General features: G+C 43.0%; 1 protein-coding gene across 4 annotated transcripts in view; it reads left to right on the forward strand.

Moving 5' to 3' along the window:
- The first annotated feature begins 342 nt into the window (after window positions 1-342).
- Window positions 343-14,955, forward strand: part of ZNF333 (zinc finger protein 333) — a 33,008-nt gene continuing 18,395 nt past the window's right edge. For 3 of the 4 annotated variants that reach the window (XM_081233651.1, XM_081233654.1, XM_081233652.1), the window contains exons 1-4: window positions 343-563; window positions 3,177-3,220; window positions 4,297-4,420; window positions 4,840-4,938. In XM_081233651.1, the coding sequence (XP_081089777.1) occupies window positions 500-563; window positions 3,177-3,220; window positions 4,297-4,420; window positions 4,840-4,938 (331 nt within the window). In that variant the 5' untranslated portion in view covers window positions 343-499. The remainder of the gene's footprint in view (window positions 564-3,176; window positions 3,221-4,296; window positions 4,421-4,839; window positions 4,939-14,955) is intronic. The other variant, XM_081233653.1, reaches the window with a different exon arrangement.

Genomic DNA, 14,955 nt, shown 5'->3' on the forward strand with positions numbered 1-14,955 from the left:
CAAATTGTAGAAGAAGTAGAATATATAATCTTATTTTTAGAAGAAATCAGAAATTCTGAACAATTTTTGCAGGGACTTGGGTTAAGGCAAAGGAGAAAGGCAAGGCGGGGCAGGGTGGGGGGGAAGGAAGGGGGAGAGGAAAGTAGAACATCGAGCGTGCCAACGAGCCAGCGAGGCCCCGCCTCTATCCCGCCCACCAAGCCCAGGCCCTGCCCCCAATCCCCGCCCATCGGGCTTCAGCTCTGTCCTTAGCCCCGACCAGTCGGCATACACCCCGCTCCAACCCCACTCTTTAGGTCCGGTCAGGCCCCACCCGAGAGCTTAACCTCGCCCGCAGCCCTGGGGAAGGAAACAAGAATTCTTCCTCCAAGGTTGGGTGAAGGAGTCAACCTTTCCGCCACTGGCCCTGAGGACCGGAGGTCCTCTGGCCCTGAGTGCCCCGACTACTTCCGCTCGCGGCGGCCCTGACACCGGAAGCAGAAGTGCGCAGCGGCGGCGGATGGTGGCGGCTGTACGGGGCCGCGCGGCGCGCTGCGGTGGGAGTGTCTCCGGCGGTTCTGCAGGTGCGGCCAGGCCCCTGGGGAGGGCGGGGAGGCTCGGCGGGCGCGGGGAGGAGCCGGAGGGCCTAGGACGGCTGCCCGGGCCGAGGTGCTTCCTCCCCGCGGTAACCCCGGGGCCGGGATGGGGCCCGCACAGCTCGGCTCTGCAGCCGGGCTCCCCCTGTTAGGTCTGTCGCTCTCAGGTACCCCTTGTTCGGGCCAACAGGACTGTCATCCGCCTATTGAAGGGGAGGTCACGAAGTACAGCCCAGGTCCCGCAGCTAAGAAGTGGTGACACCAGCCGGCCCCAGCACTCACCCGTCTTCCCCGATTTGTAGGCCTACCGTATCTCCCATATGCAGGATAACTGTTTATTAATAAATAACGTTTTATTTCATATTACGTTTCAGGTTATCTAGCTCTGCAAATGGAAATTTAGGTCTGAGTCTACATGTGCAAACTGATTTGAGTGACTTGGCATGTGAATTTAAAAAATGGAATGTACCCTCTATCAAGGGATGAATTAGTTGGTGACTGACAATTTGCACTTGCTCACCTTAGGACCTGTTAACTTAGCTTTCTTTTCCTTTTCCTTTCCTTTCCTTTCCCCTCCCTCCCTCCCTCCCTTCTGACTTTTACTTTGTATCAGTTTTCTTAACTGTAAGGGGAGCATGTCCTAATAAAAGCTATTTCTCACTTACGTCACAAGTCTTATTAACATCAAAGAAAAATAAGACTCTTCAGTTCTTTTCAAGTTGGCTCCAGCCTGTAAATCGCCATAAGGCTTCAAAAGATGGGACTCCAGGAAAAAGAACATAAGCTTTGTTAGTACCGGGAATTGAAATTGAGTTGGCAGTGAATGGGATGTCTTTTTTAAATCATAGGGTTAAGACTCACTTCTAATGAGAAATGGGGAAAAAAATTAATTCTGGAGGAAAATTAAGCATCAGATTTCAATTTGATGAATGTGGTCTTTGTTTTTAGAGAGGATTCATGTCCCGCTTTGTGTTTTTAGAAAGAATTAACGTTTCTTAAAGACAGCTGAAATTTAGTGTTGTGATTTTTGTTATATGAACAGGCATTTTAAGTCATTTTTATTTTTGACTTGTGGTGTTGTCTTATGTGTTTGTGTGTGTGTGTGTGTGTGTGTGTGTGAGTGTGCATGCGGGCGCATGCCTTCTTAGCCTAACTATATTGAATTATTCTTGAGGAGTGTTGATTGTTTGGCACATTTTCATTGGGGGTGCCCTCAGTGAACCGGGCCCTGTACAGGGGAAACAATGTGACTGAAATAGATTTAGTGCTTGCCCCTGTGGAGGTTTTATTCTAGCTGGGAAGACAGATTTTCAATTAATAATGACATGGGTGATGTAGAAACACAGGACAGGGGAACTTGAGGAGGAGATCAGCAAAAATATCTTAAACGGGACAAATGTTTGAACTTAAAAGATGAGTTTTATGTAGCTAGACAGGGGTCAGGCTGTGGAGTCGGAGTGGGGAGGAGATTTGAAAGAACGGTGGATGCGTAATCCCTCAGGCAGTACAAAGACTGGTGTATTCCAGGAGCTGAGAAAAGATAGGGAAAGCTAAAACACAGAAGACAAAGTGCGGAATGGATGAGCCGGGAGGAGAGGAGGGCAGGGCCCTGAAGGCCATGGTAAACTTTGGACCTTGTTCTAAGGCCAATGGGAAGCCACTGAATCAGAGTTTTAAGTAGGGAGTAATATGATTTTGTTTGTGATTTAAACAAACCACCAACTCCTGGGTTGAGCATGGTGTTTAGGATGGACAAGAATGAATGCAAAGTCCACACATATAGCAGCTTGGGTTAGTTCAGGACTCAGACGATTGTGGAGTTGGAAAAGTTGGGGTTTGGTGGTGATCGTGGAATTGAAAAAGTTGGAATGTTTAACAGCAATGCATAAGAGGTAGAACTGAGAGAATTTGATGATCGATGTATTCTCTCCACCACATGATATAGAGTAGGGCTTGACAAACTGTGGCCTGTGGGCAAATCTGCCCCAGTGCTGGTTTCTATTAATAAGGTTTTATTGGAACACGTGTTTATGTGTTCCCTGTGGCTGTTTCTATGCTATAACCACAGTTAAATAGTTGCCATACATGTGGCCCACAGATTTTAAGATATTTACTGTCTGGTCTTTTACAGAAAGTTTGCCAACCCCTAGTACATAAAGTACTGAGTACTTATCAAGTGCTGTTCTGGTGGCAGGATTTGCAGTCCTGAAAAAAGTGGACACAGGTCTGTACTTCGAGAGTTTACATCGTGGTTGGAGAGAGAGAGGCAAACTTACCTATACAAATACATATTTAAAAATCGCAACTTGATAAGGGCAGTGGAGGAAACGTAGAGGATGTTAGAGGTGTTTTGAGGGAGGATAAGAGGAGAAATGATGCTTTTATTAGGTGACTGGAGACAGTAGAAACGGTCAGGGCCAGTGGTGTGAAAGGTGGCTCGGGGCCCCATATGTTCCTTATTGAGATAATTTCCGGGTAAGCATGTTTCGCTTGGCCGCCCTGCTGGTGGTCCACAGAAATGGAATTACCTGGGCCAAACCCCTGCTTGGTGTTCTGCTTCCACTCTCATTTCTTCTTTTACCTCTGTCTCTCTTATTGCAGGAAGGACACCTACTGAAACTTTAAACCCTGGCGCTGGTGTCATGGTGAGGGGGAAGGGGGTGGTTAGGATGGTTGGTGGGGGGAATAGTTATGTACTCTGAGCCCTGTCTCCTCTCTGCCTGCCTCCTAACTGAGGAAGAAAGAAGAGGGAAGTGTGGAGCATCTTTAGCCCTGTCCCCAGGACCTGGCAACCTCTTTCAGTACATGACCTCCGGAGGGAACTGGTTTGGGTGGAGGGTTCCCAACGCGACCCTGGGGTTCTGTGCCTAATTCCAGAGTCTGACTGCAGTATGGGGCTCATTTAGAGCCGGCAGCAGCAGAGCTCCAGGGCCATCCCTGCCATCGCTCGTGAGACCTACCAAAAACACATGGCTCTATACAGTAAAATTAAAATTAATTAAAATCCAACAAAATTAAAACCTCAGTTACTCAGTCACCCAAAGTACATTTCTCAAGTGCTCAGTAGCCACACGTGCCAGTGGCTTTCTTTTTGGAAAGTGCAGACATAGAACATTCCCATCATCACAGTGAGCTTTACCAGTCAGTGCTGTTGTAGAGAATTCTGAGATTAAAAGGCCATCAAGTTTCTCAGATGCAATGGAAGTCCTATTTTAACAAGCATAAAAAATGACTAAATGCTTATCTGTGTCTTGGGCGGCGTCCTAGGGACTTCATGAAAATTAAAAGATCAAACCCAAACTTTTGATGTCGTAAATAAGGAGTTTAGGAAAAGCTCTGTAAAGGTGAGAAGAACAGGCTCTGCCATCACTGGTTAGTGGAGTGACAGAGAGCCAAAGCTTATACTTTTGGATCTGTCCAAATGTTAAAAGAAAGTCAGTATTTTCTGCTGGGTGTGCCATATGAGCTCTGTCCCAGCAACTCCTCAATTCTGCCCTTGTAGCACAAAAATTGCCGTAGAGATAAACAAACGGGTGTGGCTGTTTGCCAGTAAAACTTTATTCAGACAAACAGGAGGCAGGCTGGGTTTGCTAAGCCCTGCTTTGGAGAGAACACTCTCTGAATGTTCTTGCATTGGGTCTACCTTCCCCAGGGATAACCCCTCGTCCTGCAGAATGGTGAGGGTGGTCCTTGCTGAGCCGGAATATGTGTACTGTCTTAGGAATCAGTCACCTTGGAGGATGTGGCAGTGGGGCTCATCCAGGAGTGGGCGTTGCTGGATGACGCTCAGAGGAACCTGTGCAGATACGTGCTGCTGGACAACTGCAGGACCCTGGCCCCCCGGGGTAAGGCTGGTGCTACTCCGGTCCTTCCTGTATGCAAATGCTTTTTAAGCGCCTGCCACGTGACCACAGTGATGTAGTGTGGGTTTCCAGTTCATGGGCTTCCACAGGATAACAGCTCCATGCATTGCTTTTACTTAATTCTCTCCAGTCACTCGTGTGGGTCTCACTGACATTGACCTTGGGCTTTGGGACTTAGAGAATCTCAGTTCCATGGGGCAGAGAGGGAGCGTTTGTGGTTTGGGCCCTTGCGAAAGAACCTCACTGAGTTCATTAAAAACTGGATGTGATCACTTAGGTACCCCGCGTACTTGCTCGGGGTCAGGAGCTGAGGTCCAGGTGGAGGGCAGGCAGGCAGGGGAAGCACTTATTTTCCTCTGCAAACCCTCCCTTCCCTCAGCACGTATGTTTTTCTCCACCAGCAGGGACTTCACCCTGCAAAGCCTGTCTGGTCTCCCAGGTGGGGCCAAGAGAAGAGCTGATGACAGCAGAACGAGGCATTCTCTGTGCCACGGGTGTGGGTGAGTACCAGGGGGCATAGCATATTGTGACCAATCCAGACCGGGACTTGAGGGTGGGTGCTGCTGGGAAGTGTCAGTCTGAGGGCATTTTTAAGGTTCTTTATCCTGAGGGGAAATAAGGTTGTTTGGGGTAAGTTCCTTTAGCTCTTCTTTTTTCACTTTTTTTTTTTACAACTTTATTGGAGTATAATTGCTTCACAATGGTGTGTTAGTTTCTGCTTTATAACAAAGTGAATCAGTTATACATATACATCTGTTCCCATATCCCTTCCCTCTTGCGTCTCCATCCCTCCCACCCTCCCTACCCCACCCCTCCAGGCGGTCACAAAGCACCTGGCTGATCTCCCTGTGCGGCTGCTTCCCACTAGCTATCTACCTTACGTTTGGTAGTGTGTATATGTCCATGCCGCTCTTTCACTTTGTCACAGCTTACCCTTCCCCCTCCCCATATCCTCAAGTCCATTCTCTAGTAGGTCTGTGTCTTTATTCCTGTCTTACTCCTATGTTCTTCATGACATTTTTTTTTCTTAAATTCCATATATATGTGTCAGCATACAGTATTTGTCTTTCTCTTTCTGACTTCACTCTGTATGACAGACTCTAGGTCCATCCACCTCATTACAAATAGCTCAATTTCGTTTCTTTTTATGGCTGAGTAATATTCCATTGTATATATGTGCCACATCTTTATCCATTCATCCGATGATGGACACTTAGGTTGTTTCCATCTCTGGGCTATTGTAAATAGGGCTGCTATGAACATTTTGGTACATGACTCTTTTTGAATTATGGTTTTCTCAGGGTATATGCCCAGTAGTGGGATTGCTGGGTCATATGGTAGTTCTATTTGTAGTTTTTTAAGGAACCTCCATACCGTTCTCCATAGTGGCTGTACCAATTCACATTCCCACCAGCAGTGCAAGAGTGTTCCCTTTTTTCCACACCCTCTCCAGCATTTATTGTTTCTAGATTTCTTGATGATGGCCATTCTGACTGGTGTGAGATGATATCTCATTGTAGTTTTGATTTGCATTTCTCTAATGAGTAAAGATGTTGAACATCCTTTCATGTGTTTGTTGGCAGTCTGTATATCTTCTGTGGAGAAATGTCTATTTAGGTCTTCTGCCCATTTTTGGATTGGGTTGTTTGTTTTTTTGTTATTGAGCTGCATGAGCTGCTTATAAATTTTGGAGATTAATCCTTTGTCAGTTGCTTCATTTGCAAATATTTTCTCCCATTCTGAGGGTTGTCTTTTGGTCTTGTTTATGGTTTCCTTTGCTGTGCAAAAGCTTTTAAGTTTCATTAGGTCCCATGTGTTTATTTTTGTCTTTATTTCCATTACTCTAGGAGGTGGGTCAAAAAGGATCTTGCTATGATTGATGTCATAGAGTGTTCTGCCTATGTTTTCCTCTAAGAGTTTGATAGTGTCTGGCCTTACATTTAGGTGTTTAATCCATTTTGAGTTTATTTTTCTGTATGGTGTTAGGGAGTGATCTAATCTCATACTTTTACATGTCTCTGTCCAGTTTTCCCAGCACCACTTATTGAAGAGACTGTCCTTTCTCCACTGTACATTCCTGCCTCCTTTATCAAAGATAAGGTGACCATATGTGCGTGGGTTTACCTCTGGGCTTTCTATCCTGTTCCATTGATCTATCTTTCTGTTTTTGTGCCAGTACCACACTGTCTTGATTACTGTAGCTTTGTAGTATAGTCTGAAGTCAGGGAGCCTGATTCCTCCAGCTCCATTTTTCGTTCTCAAGATTGCTTTGGCTTTTCGGGGTTTTTTGTGTTTCCATACAAATTGTGAAATGTTTTGTTCTAGTTCTGTGAAAAATGCCAGTGGTAGTTTGATAGGGATTGCATTGAATCTGTAGATTGCTTTGGGTAGTAGAGTCATTTTCACAATATTGATTCTTCCAATACAGGAGCATGGTATATCTCTCCATCTATTTGTATCATCTTTAATTTCTTTCATCAGTGTCTTATAATTTTCTGCATACAGGTCTTTTGTCTCCTTAGGTAGGTTTATTCCTAGATATTTTATTCTTTTTGTTGCAGTGGTAAATGGGAGTGTTTCCTTGATTTCACTTTCAGATTTTTCATCATTAGTATATAGGAATGCCAGAGATTTGTGTGCATTAATTTTGTATCCTGCTAATTTACCAAATTCATTGATTAGCTCTAGTAGTTTTCTGGTAGCATCTTTAGGATTCTCTAAGTATAGTATCATGTCATCTGCAAACAGTGACAGCTTTACTTCTTCTTTTCCGATTTGGATTCCTTTTATTTCCTTTTCTTCTCTGATTGCTGTGGCTACAACTTCCAAAACTAGGTTGAATAAGCGTGGTGAGAGTGGGCAACCTTGTCTTGTTCCTGATCTTAGTGGAAATGGTTTTAGTTTTTCACCATTGAGGACGATGCTGGCTGTGGGTTTGTCATATGTGGCCTTTATTATGTTGAGGAAAGTTCCCTCTATGCCTACTTTCTGCAGGGTTTTTATCATAAATGGGTGTTGAATTTTGTCAAAAGCTTTCTCTGCATCTATTGAGATGATCATATGGTTTTTCTCCTTCAATTTGTTAATATGGTGTATCACGTTGATTGATTTGCGTATATTGAAGAATCCTTGCACTCCTGGAATAAACCCCACTTGATCATGGTGTCTGATCCTTTTAATGTGCTGTTGGATTCTGTTTGCTAGTATTTTCTTGAGGATTTTTGCATCTATGTTCATCAGTGATATTGGCCTGTAGTTTTCTTTCTTTGTGACATCCTTGTCTGCTTTTGGTATCAAGGTGATGGTGGCCTCGTAGAATGAGTTTGGGAGTGTTCCTCCCTCTGCTATATTTTGGAAGAGTTTGAGAAGGATAGGTGTTAGCTCTTTTCTAAATGCTTGATAGAATTCGCCTGTGAAGCCATCTGGTCCTGGGCTTTTGTTTGTTGGAAGATCTTTTATCACAGTTTCAATTTCAGTGCTTGTGATTGGTCTGTTCATATTTTCTATTTCTTCCTGATTCAGTCTTGGCGGGTTGTGCATTTCTAAGAATTTGTCCATTTCTTCCAGGTTGTCCATTTTATTGGCATAGAGTTGCTTGTAGTTATCTCTCATGATCTTTTGTATTTCTGCAGTGTCAGTTGTTACTTCTCCTTTTTCATTTCTAATTCTATTGATTTGAGTCTTCTCCCTTTTTTTCTTGATGAGTCTGGCTAATGGTTTATCAATTTTGTTTATCTTCTCAAAGAACCAGCTTTTAGTTTTATTGATTTTTGCTATCGTTTCCTTCATTTCTTTTTCATTTATTTCTGATCTGATTTTTATGATTTCTTTCCTTCTGCTAACTTTGGGGTTTTTTGGTTCTTCTTTCTCTAATTGCTTTAGGTGCAAGGTTAGGTTGTTTATTTGAGATGTTTCCTGTTTCTTAAGGTAGGATTGTATTGCTATAAACTTCCCTCTTAGAACTGCTTTTGCTGCATCCCATAGGTTTTGGGTCGTCGTGTCTTCATTGTCATTTGTTTCTAGGTATTTTTTAATTTCCTTTTTGATTTCTGCAGTGATCACTTCGTTATTAAGTAGTGTATTGTTTAGCCTCCATGTGTTTGTATTTTTTACAGCTGTTTTCCTGTAATTGATATCTAGTCTCATAGCATTGTGGTCAGAAAAGATACTTGATACAATTTCAATTTTCTTAAATTTACCAAGGCTTGATTTGTGACCCAAGATATGATCTATCCTGGAGAATGTTCCATGAGCACTTGAGAAAAATGTGTATTCTGTTGTTTTTGGATGGAATGTCCTATAAATATCAAGTAAGTCCATCTTGTTTAATGTATCATTTAAAGCTTGTGTTTCCTTATTTATTTTCATTTTGGATGATCTGTCCATTGGTGAAAGTGGCGTGTTAAAGTCCCCTACTATGATTGTGTTACTGTCGATTTCTCCTTTTATGGCTGTTAGTATTTGCCTTATGTATTGAGGTGCTCCTATGTTGGGTGCATAAATTTTTACAATTGTTATATCTTCTTCTTGGATCAAACCCTTGATCATTATGTAGTGTCCTTCTTTGTCTCTTCTAATAGTTTTTACTTTAAAGTCGGTTTTGTCTGATATGAGAATTGCTGCTCCAGCTTTCTTTTGGTTTCCATTTGCATGGAATATCTTTTTCCATCCCTTTACTTCCAGTCTGTATGTGTCTCTAGGTCTGAAGTGGGTCTCTTGTAGACAGCATATATATGGGTCTTGTGTTTGTATCCATTCAGCCAGTCTGTGACTTTTGGTGGGAGCATTTAATCCATTTACATGTAAGGTAATTATTGAAATGTATGTTCCTATTCCCATTTTCTTAATTGTTTTGGGTTCGTTATTGTAGGTCTTTTCCTTCTGTTGCGTTTCTTGCCTAGAGAAGTTCCGTTAGCATTTGTTGTAAAGCTGGTTTGGTGGTGCTGAATTCTCAGCTTTTGCTTGTCTGTAAAGGTTTTAATTTCTCTATTAAATCTGAATGAGATCCTTGCTGGGTAGAATAATCTTGATTGCAGGTTTTTCTCCTTCATCACTTTAAATATTTCCTGCCAGTCCCTTCTGGCTTGCAGGGTTTCTGCTGAAAGATCAGGTGTTAACCTTATGGGGATTCCCTTGTGTGTTATTTGTTGTTTTTCCCTTGCTGCTTTTAATATGTTTTCTTTGTACTCAATTTCTGACAGTTTGATTAATATGTGTCTTGGCGTATTTCTCCTTGGATTTATCCTGTATGGGACTCTCTATGCCTCCTGGACTTGATTAACTATTACCTTTCCCATATTAGGGAAGTTTTCAACTCTAATCTCTTCAAATATTTTCTCAGTCCCTTTCTTTTTCTCTTCTTCTTCTGGAACCCCTATAATTCGAATGTTGGTGTGTTTAATGTTGTCCCAGAGGTCTCTGAGACTGTCCTCAGTTTTTTTCATTCTTTTTTCTTTATTCTGCTCTGTCGTAGTTATTTCCACTATTTTATCTTCCAGGTCACTTATCCATTCTTCTGCCTCAGTTATTCTGCTATTGATCCCTTCTAGAGTATTTTTAATTTCATTTATTGTGTTGTTCATCATTGTTTGTTTCATCTTTGGTTCTTCTAGGTCCTCGTTAAATGTTTCTTGCATTTTTTCTATTCTATTTCCAAGATTTTGGATCATCTTTACTATAATTATTCTGAATTCTTTTTCAGGTAGACTGCCTATTACCTCTTCATTTGTTAGGTCTGGTGGGTTTTTATCTTGCTCCTTCTCCTGCTGTGTGTTTTTCTGTCTTCTCATTTTGCTTATCTTACTGTGTTTGGGGTTTCCTTTTTGCAGGCTGCAGGTTCATAGTTCCCGTTGTTTTTGGTGTCTGTCCCCAGTGGCTAAGGTTGGTTCAGTGGGTTGTGTAGGCTTCCTGGTGGAGAGGACTGGTGCCTGTGTTCTGGTGGATGAGGCTGGATCTTGTCTTTCTGGTGGATGAGGCTGGATCTTGTCTTTCTGGTGGGCAGGTCCACGTCTGGTGGTGTGTTTTGGGGTGTCTGTGGACTTATTATATTTTTGGCAGCCTCTCTGCTAATGGGTGCGGTTGTGTTCCTGTCTTGCTAGTTGTTTGGCACAGGGTGTCCAGCACTGTAGCTTGCTGGTCGTTGAGTGAAGCTGGGTGCTGGTGTTGAGATGGAGATCTCTGGGAGATTTTCGCTGTTTGATATTACGTGGAGCTGGGAGGTCTCTTGTGGACCAGTGTCCTGAAGTTGGCTCTCCCACCTCAGAGGCACAGCACTGACTGCTGGCTGCAGCACGAAGAGCCTTTCATCCACCCGGCTCAGAATAAAAAAGAGAAAAATTAGAAAGAAAGAGCTAGTAGAAGTAGAAGAAGGGGAAAGGGAAGGGGAGGAGGGAAGAAAGAAAAAGAAAGAAAGAAGGGGGGGAGGAAGGAGGGAAAGTAGGAAAAAAGAAAGAAGGTAAAGTGAAATAAAATAAAGTATGATAAAATATAATATAGTTATTAAAATAAAAAATAATTATTAAGAAAAAAATTTTAAAAACCCTGAAAAACCAAAAAAACAAAAAATGGATGGATAGAACCCTGGGAGAAATGGTGGAAGCAAAGCTATACAGACAAAATCTCACACAGAAACATGCACATACACACTCAGAAAAAGAGGAAAAGGGAAAAAAATCATAAATCTTGCTCTCAAAGTCCACCTCCTCAATTTGGGATGAATCATTGTCTATTCATGTATTCCACAGATGCAGGGTACATCAAGTTGATTGTGGAGCTTTAATCCACTGCTTCTGAGGCTGCTGGGAGAGATTTCCCTTTCTCTTCTTTGTTCTCACAGCTCCTGGGTCTCAGCTTTGGATTTGCCCCCGCCTCTGCGTGTAGGTCGCCGGAGGGCATCTGTTCTTCGCTCAGACAGGCCGGGGTTAAAGTAACAGCCGCTTCGGGGACTCTGGCTCACTGAGGCCGAGGGGAGGGAGGGGCACGGAGTGCGTGGCGAGCCTGCGGTGGCAGAGGCCGGCGTGACGTTGCACCAGCCTGAGGTGCGCCATGCGCTCTCACGGGGAAGCCGTCCCTGGATCCTGGGACCCCAGCAGTGGCGGGCTGCACAGACTACCAGGAAGGGGGGCGTGGACAGTGACCTGTGCTCGCACACAGGCCTCTTGGTGGCGGCAACAGCAGCCCCAGCGTCCCACGCCCATCTCTGGGGTCCGCGCTTTTAGCCGTGGCTTGTGCCCATCTCTGGAGCTCCTTTAAGCAGTGCTCTTAATCCCCTCTCCTCGCGCACCAGGAAACAAAGAGGGAAGAAAATGTCTCTTGCCTCTTCGGCAGGTCCAGACTTTTTCCCAGACTCCTTCCCGGCTAGCCGTGGCACACTAATCCCCTGCAGGCTGTGTTTACGCCACCAACCCCAGTCCTCTCCCTGCACTCCGACCGAAGCTCGAGCCTCACTTCCCAGCCCTGCCTGCCCCGGCGGGCAAGCAGACAAGCCTCTCGGGCTGGTCAGTGCCGGTCGGCACCGATCCTCTGTGTGGGAATCTCTCCGCTTTGCCCTCTGCACCCCTGTTGCTGTGCTCTCTTCCGCGACTCCGAAGCTTTCCTCCTCCGCCACCCTCAGTCTCCACCCACGAAGGGGCTTCCTAGTGTGTGGAAACATTTCTTCCTTCAAGGCTCCCTCCCACTGGTGCGGGTCCCATCCCTATCCTTTTGTCTCTGTTTATTCTTTTTTCTTTTGCCCTACCCAGGTACATGGGGAGTTTCTTGCCTTTTGCGAGGTCTGAGGTCTTCTGCCAGCATTCAGTAGGTGTTCTGTAGGAGTGTTCCACGTGTAGATGTATTTCTGTTGTATCTGTGGGGAGAAAGGTGATCTCCATGTCTTACTCTTCTGCCATCTTCCCTGGAAGTCCCTTTTTTCACTTTTAAACTCTCTTCCTTTTTGTTGGTTTCAGAAAAAGATCTGTTCCGATTTCTCTTTTTTTAAAAAAAAATTTGAGATATGTACTGTAAAATTCACCCTTTTAAAGTGTACAATTCAGAGGTTTTTTGTATATTCACAGAGTTGTGCAACCATCACCACTATCTATTTCCAGAACATTTCTATCACCTCCAAAAGAAACCCTATACTTACTAGCAGTCCCCCATCCCCCTTCCTGCAGCCCCCAGCAACCACTAATTCACTTTCTGTCTCTGTGGATTTGCCTGTTCTGGACATCTCATATAAATGGAATCATACATCTGTATGTGTCTTCTTTCACTCAACATCATGTTTTTGAGGTTCTTCCATGTAGTAGCATGAAATGCTTCATTCCTTTTTAAGGCTGAGTGATATTCCATTGTGTGGATGCACCACATTCTGTTCATCTTCATAAGATCATGGCCATCTAGCTTGTTTCCACTTTGTGGTGATTGGGAGTAGTACTACTCTGAACATTCATGTATAAGAATTTATGTGAAGCAAACATCATTCTCAATGGTGAAAAACTGAAAGCATTTCTTCTAAGATCAGGAACAAGACAAGGATGTCCACTCACCACTATTATTCAACATAGTTTTGGAAGTCCTAGCCACGGCAATCAGAGAAGAAAACGAAATAAAAGGAATACAAATTGGAAAAGAAGAAGTAAAACTGTCACTGTTTGCAGATGACATGATACTATACATAGAGAATCCTAAAGATGCCACCAGAAAACTATTAGAGCTAATCAATGAATTTGGTAAAGTTGCAGGATACAAAATTAATGCACGGAAATCTCTGGCATTCCTATACACTAATGATGAAAAATCTGAAAGAGAAATTAAGGAAACACTTCCATTTACCATTGCAACAAAAAGAATAAAATACCTGGGAATAAACCTACCTAGGGAGACAAAAGACCTGTATGTAGAAAACTATAAGACACTGATGAAAGAAATTAAAGATGATACCAACAGATGGGGAGATATACCATGTTCTTGTATTGGAAGAATCAATGTTGTGAAAATGACTATACTCCCTAAAGCAATCTACAGATTCAATGCAATCCCTACCAAATTACCAATGGCATTTTTTATGGAACTAGAACAAAAGATCTGAAAATTTGTGTGGAGACACAGAAGACCCCAAATAGCCAAAGCAGTCTTGAGGGGAAAAAAACGGACTATACTACAAAGCTATAGTAATCACGACAATATGGTACTGGCACAAAAACAGAAACAGAGATCAATGGAACAAGATAGAAAGCCCAGAGATAAACCCACAAACCTATGGTCAACTAATCTATGACAAAGTAGGCAAGGATATACAATGGAGAAAAGACAGTCTCTTCAATAAGTGGTGCTGGGAAAACTGGACAGCTATATGTAAAAGAATGAAATCAGAACATTCCCTAACACTGTACACAAGAATAAACTCAAAATGGATTCGAGACCTAAATGTAAGACCGGACACTATAAAACTCTTAGAGGAAAACATAGGAAGAACACTCTTTGACATAAATCACAGCAAGATCTTTTTTGACCCACCTCCTAGAGAAATGGAAATAAAAACAAAAACAAATGGGACCTAATGAAACTTCAAAGCTCTTGCACAGCAAAGGAAACCATAAACACGACAAAGAGACGACCCTCAGAATGGGAGAAAATATTTTCAAACGAATCAATGGACAAAGGATTAATCTCCAAAATATATAAACAGCTTATGCAGCTCAGTATTAAAGGAACAAAAAACCCAATCCAAAAATGGGCAGAAGACCTAAATAGACATTTTCCCAAAGAAGACATACAGATGGTCAGGAAGCACATGAAAAACTGCACAACGTCACTAATTATTAGAGAAATGCAAATCAAAACTACAATGAGGTATCACCTCACACCAGTTAAGATGGACATCATCAGAAAATCTACGAACAGCAAATGCTGGAGAGGGTGTGGAGAAAAGGGAACCCTCTTGCACTGTTGGTGGGAATGTAAATTGATACAGCCACTGTGGAGAACAGTATGGAGGTTCCTTAAAAAACTAAAAATAGAATTACCATATGATCCAGCAATCCCACTACTGGGCATATACCCAGAGAAAACCATAATTCAAAAGACAGATGCACCCCAGTGTTCATTGAAGCACTATTTACAATAGCCAGGTCATGGAAGCAACCTAAATGCCCATCAACAGAGGAATGGATAAAGAAGTTGTGGTACATATATACAATGGAATATTACTCAACCATAAAAAGGAACGAAATTGAGTCATTTGTTGAGATGTGGATTGATCTAGAGACTGTCATACAGAGTGAAGTAAGTCGGAAAGAGAAAAACAAATATTGCATATTAACACATGTATGTGGAACCTAGAAAAATGGTACAGATGAACCGGTTTGCAGGGCAGAAGTTGAGACACAGATGTAGAGAACAAACCTATGGACACCAAGTGGGGAAAGCCACAGGGGTGGTGGGGGTGGTGGTGTGCTGAATTGGGCGATTGGGATTGACATGTATACCCTGATGTGTATAAAATTGGTGACTAATAAGAACCTGCTGTATAAAAAAAT

This window comes from Mesoplodon bidens (genome assembly GCF_964165515.1).
Source record: "Mesoplodon bidens genome assembly, chromosome: 4".
Taxonomy (NCBI): domain Eukaryota; kingdom Metazoa; phylum Chordata; class Mammalia; order Artiodactyla; family Ziphiidae; genus Mesoplodon; species Mesoplodon bidens.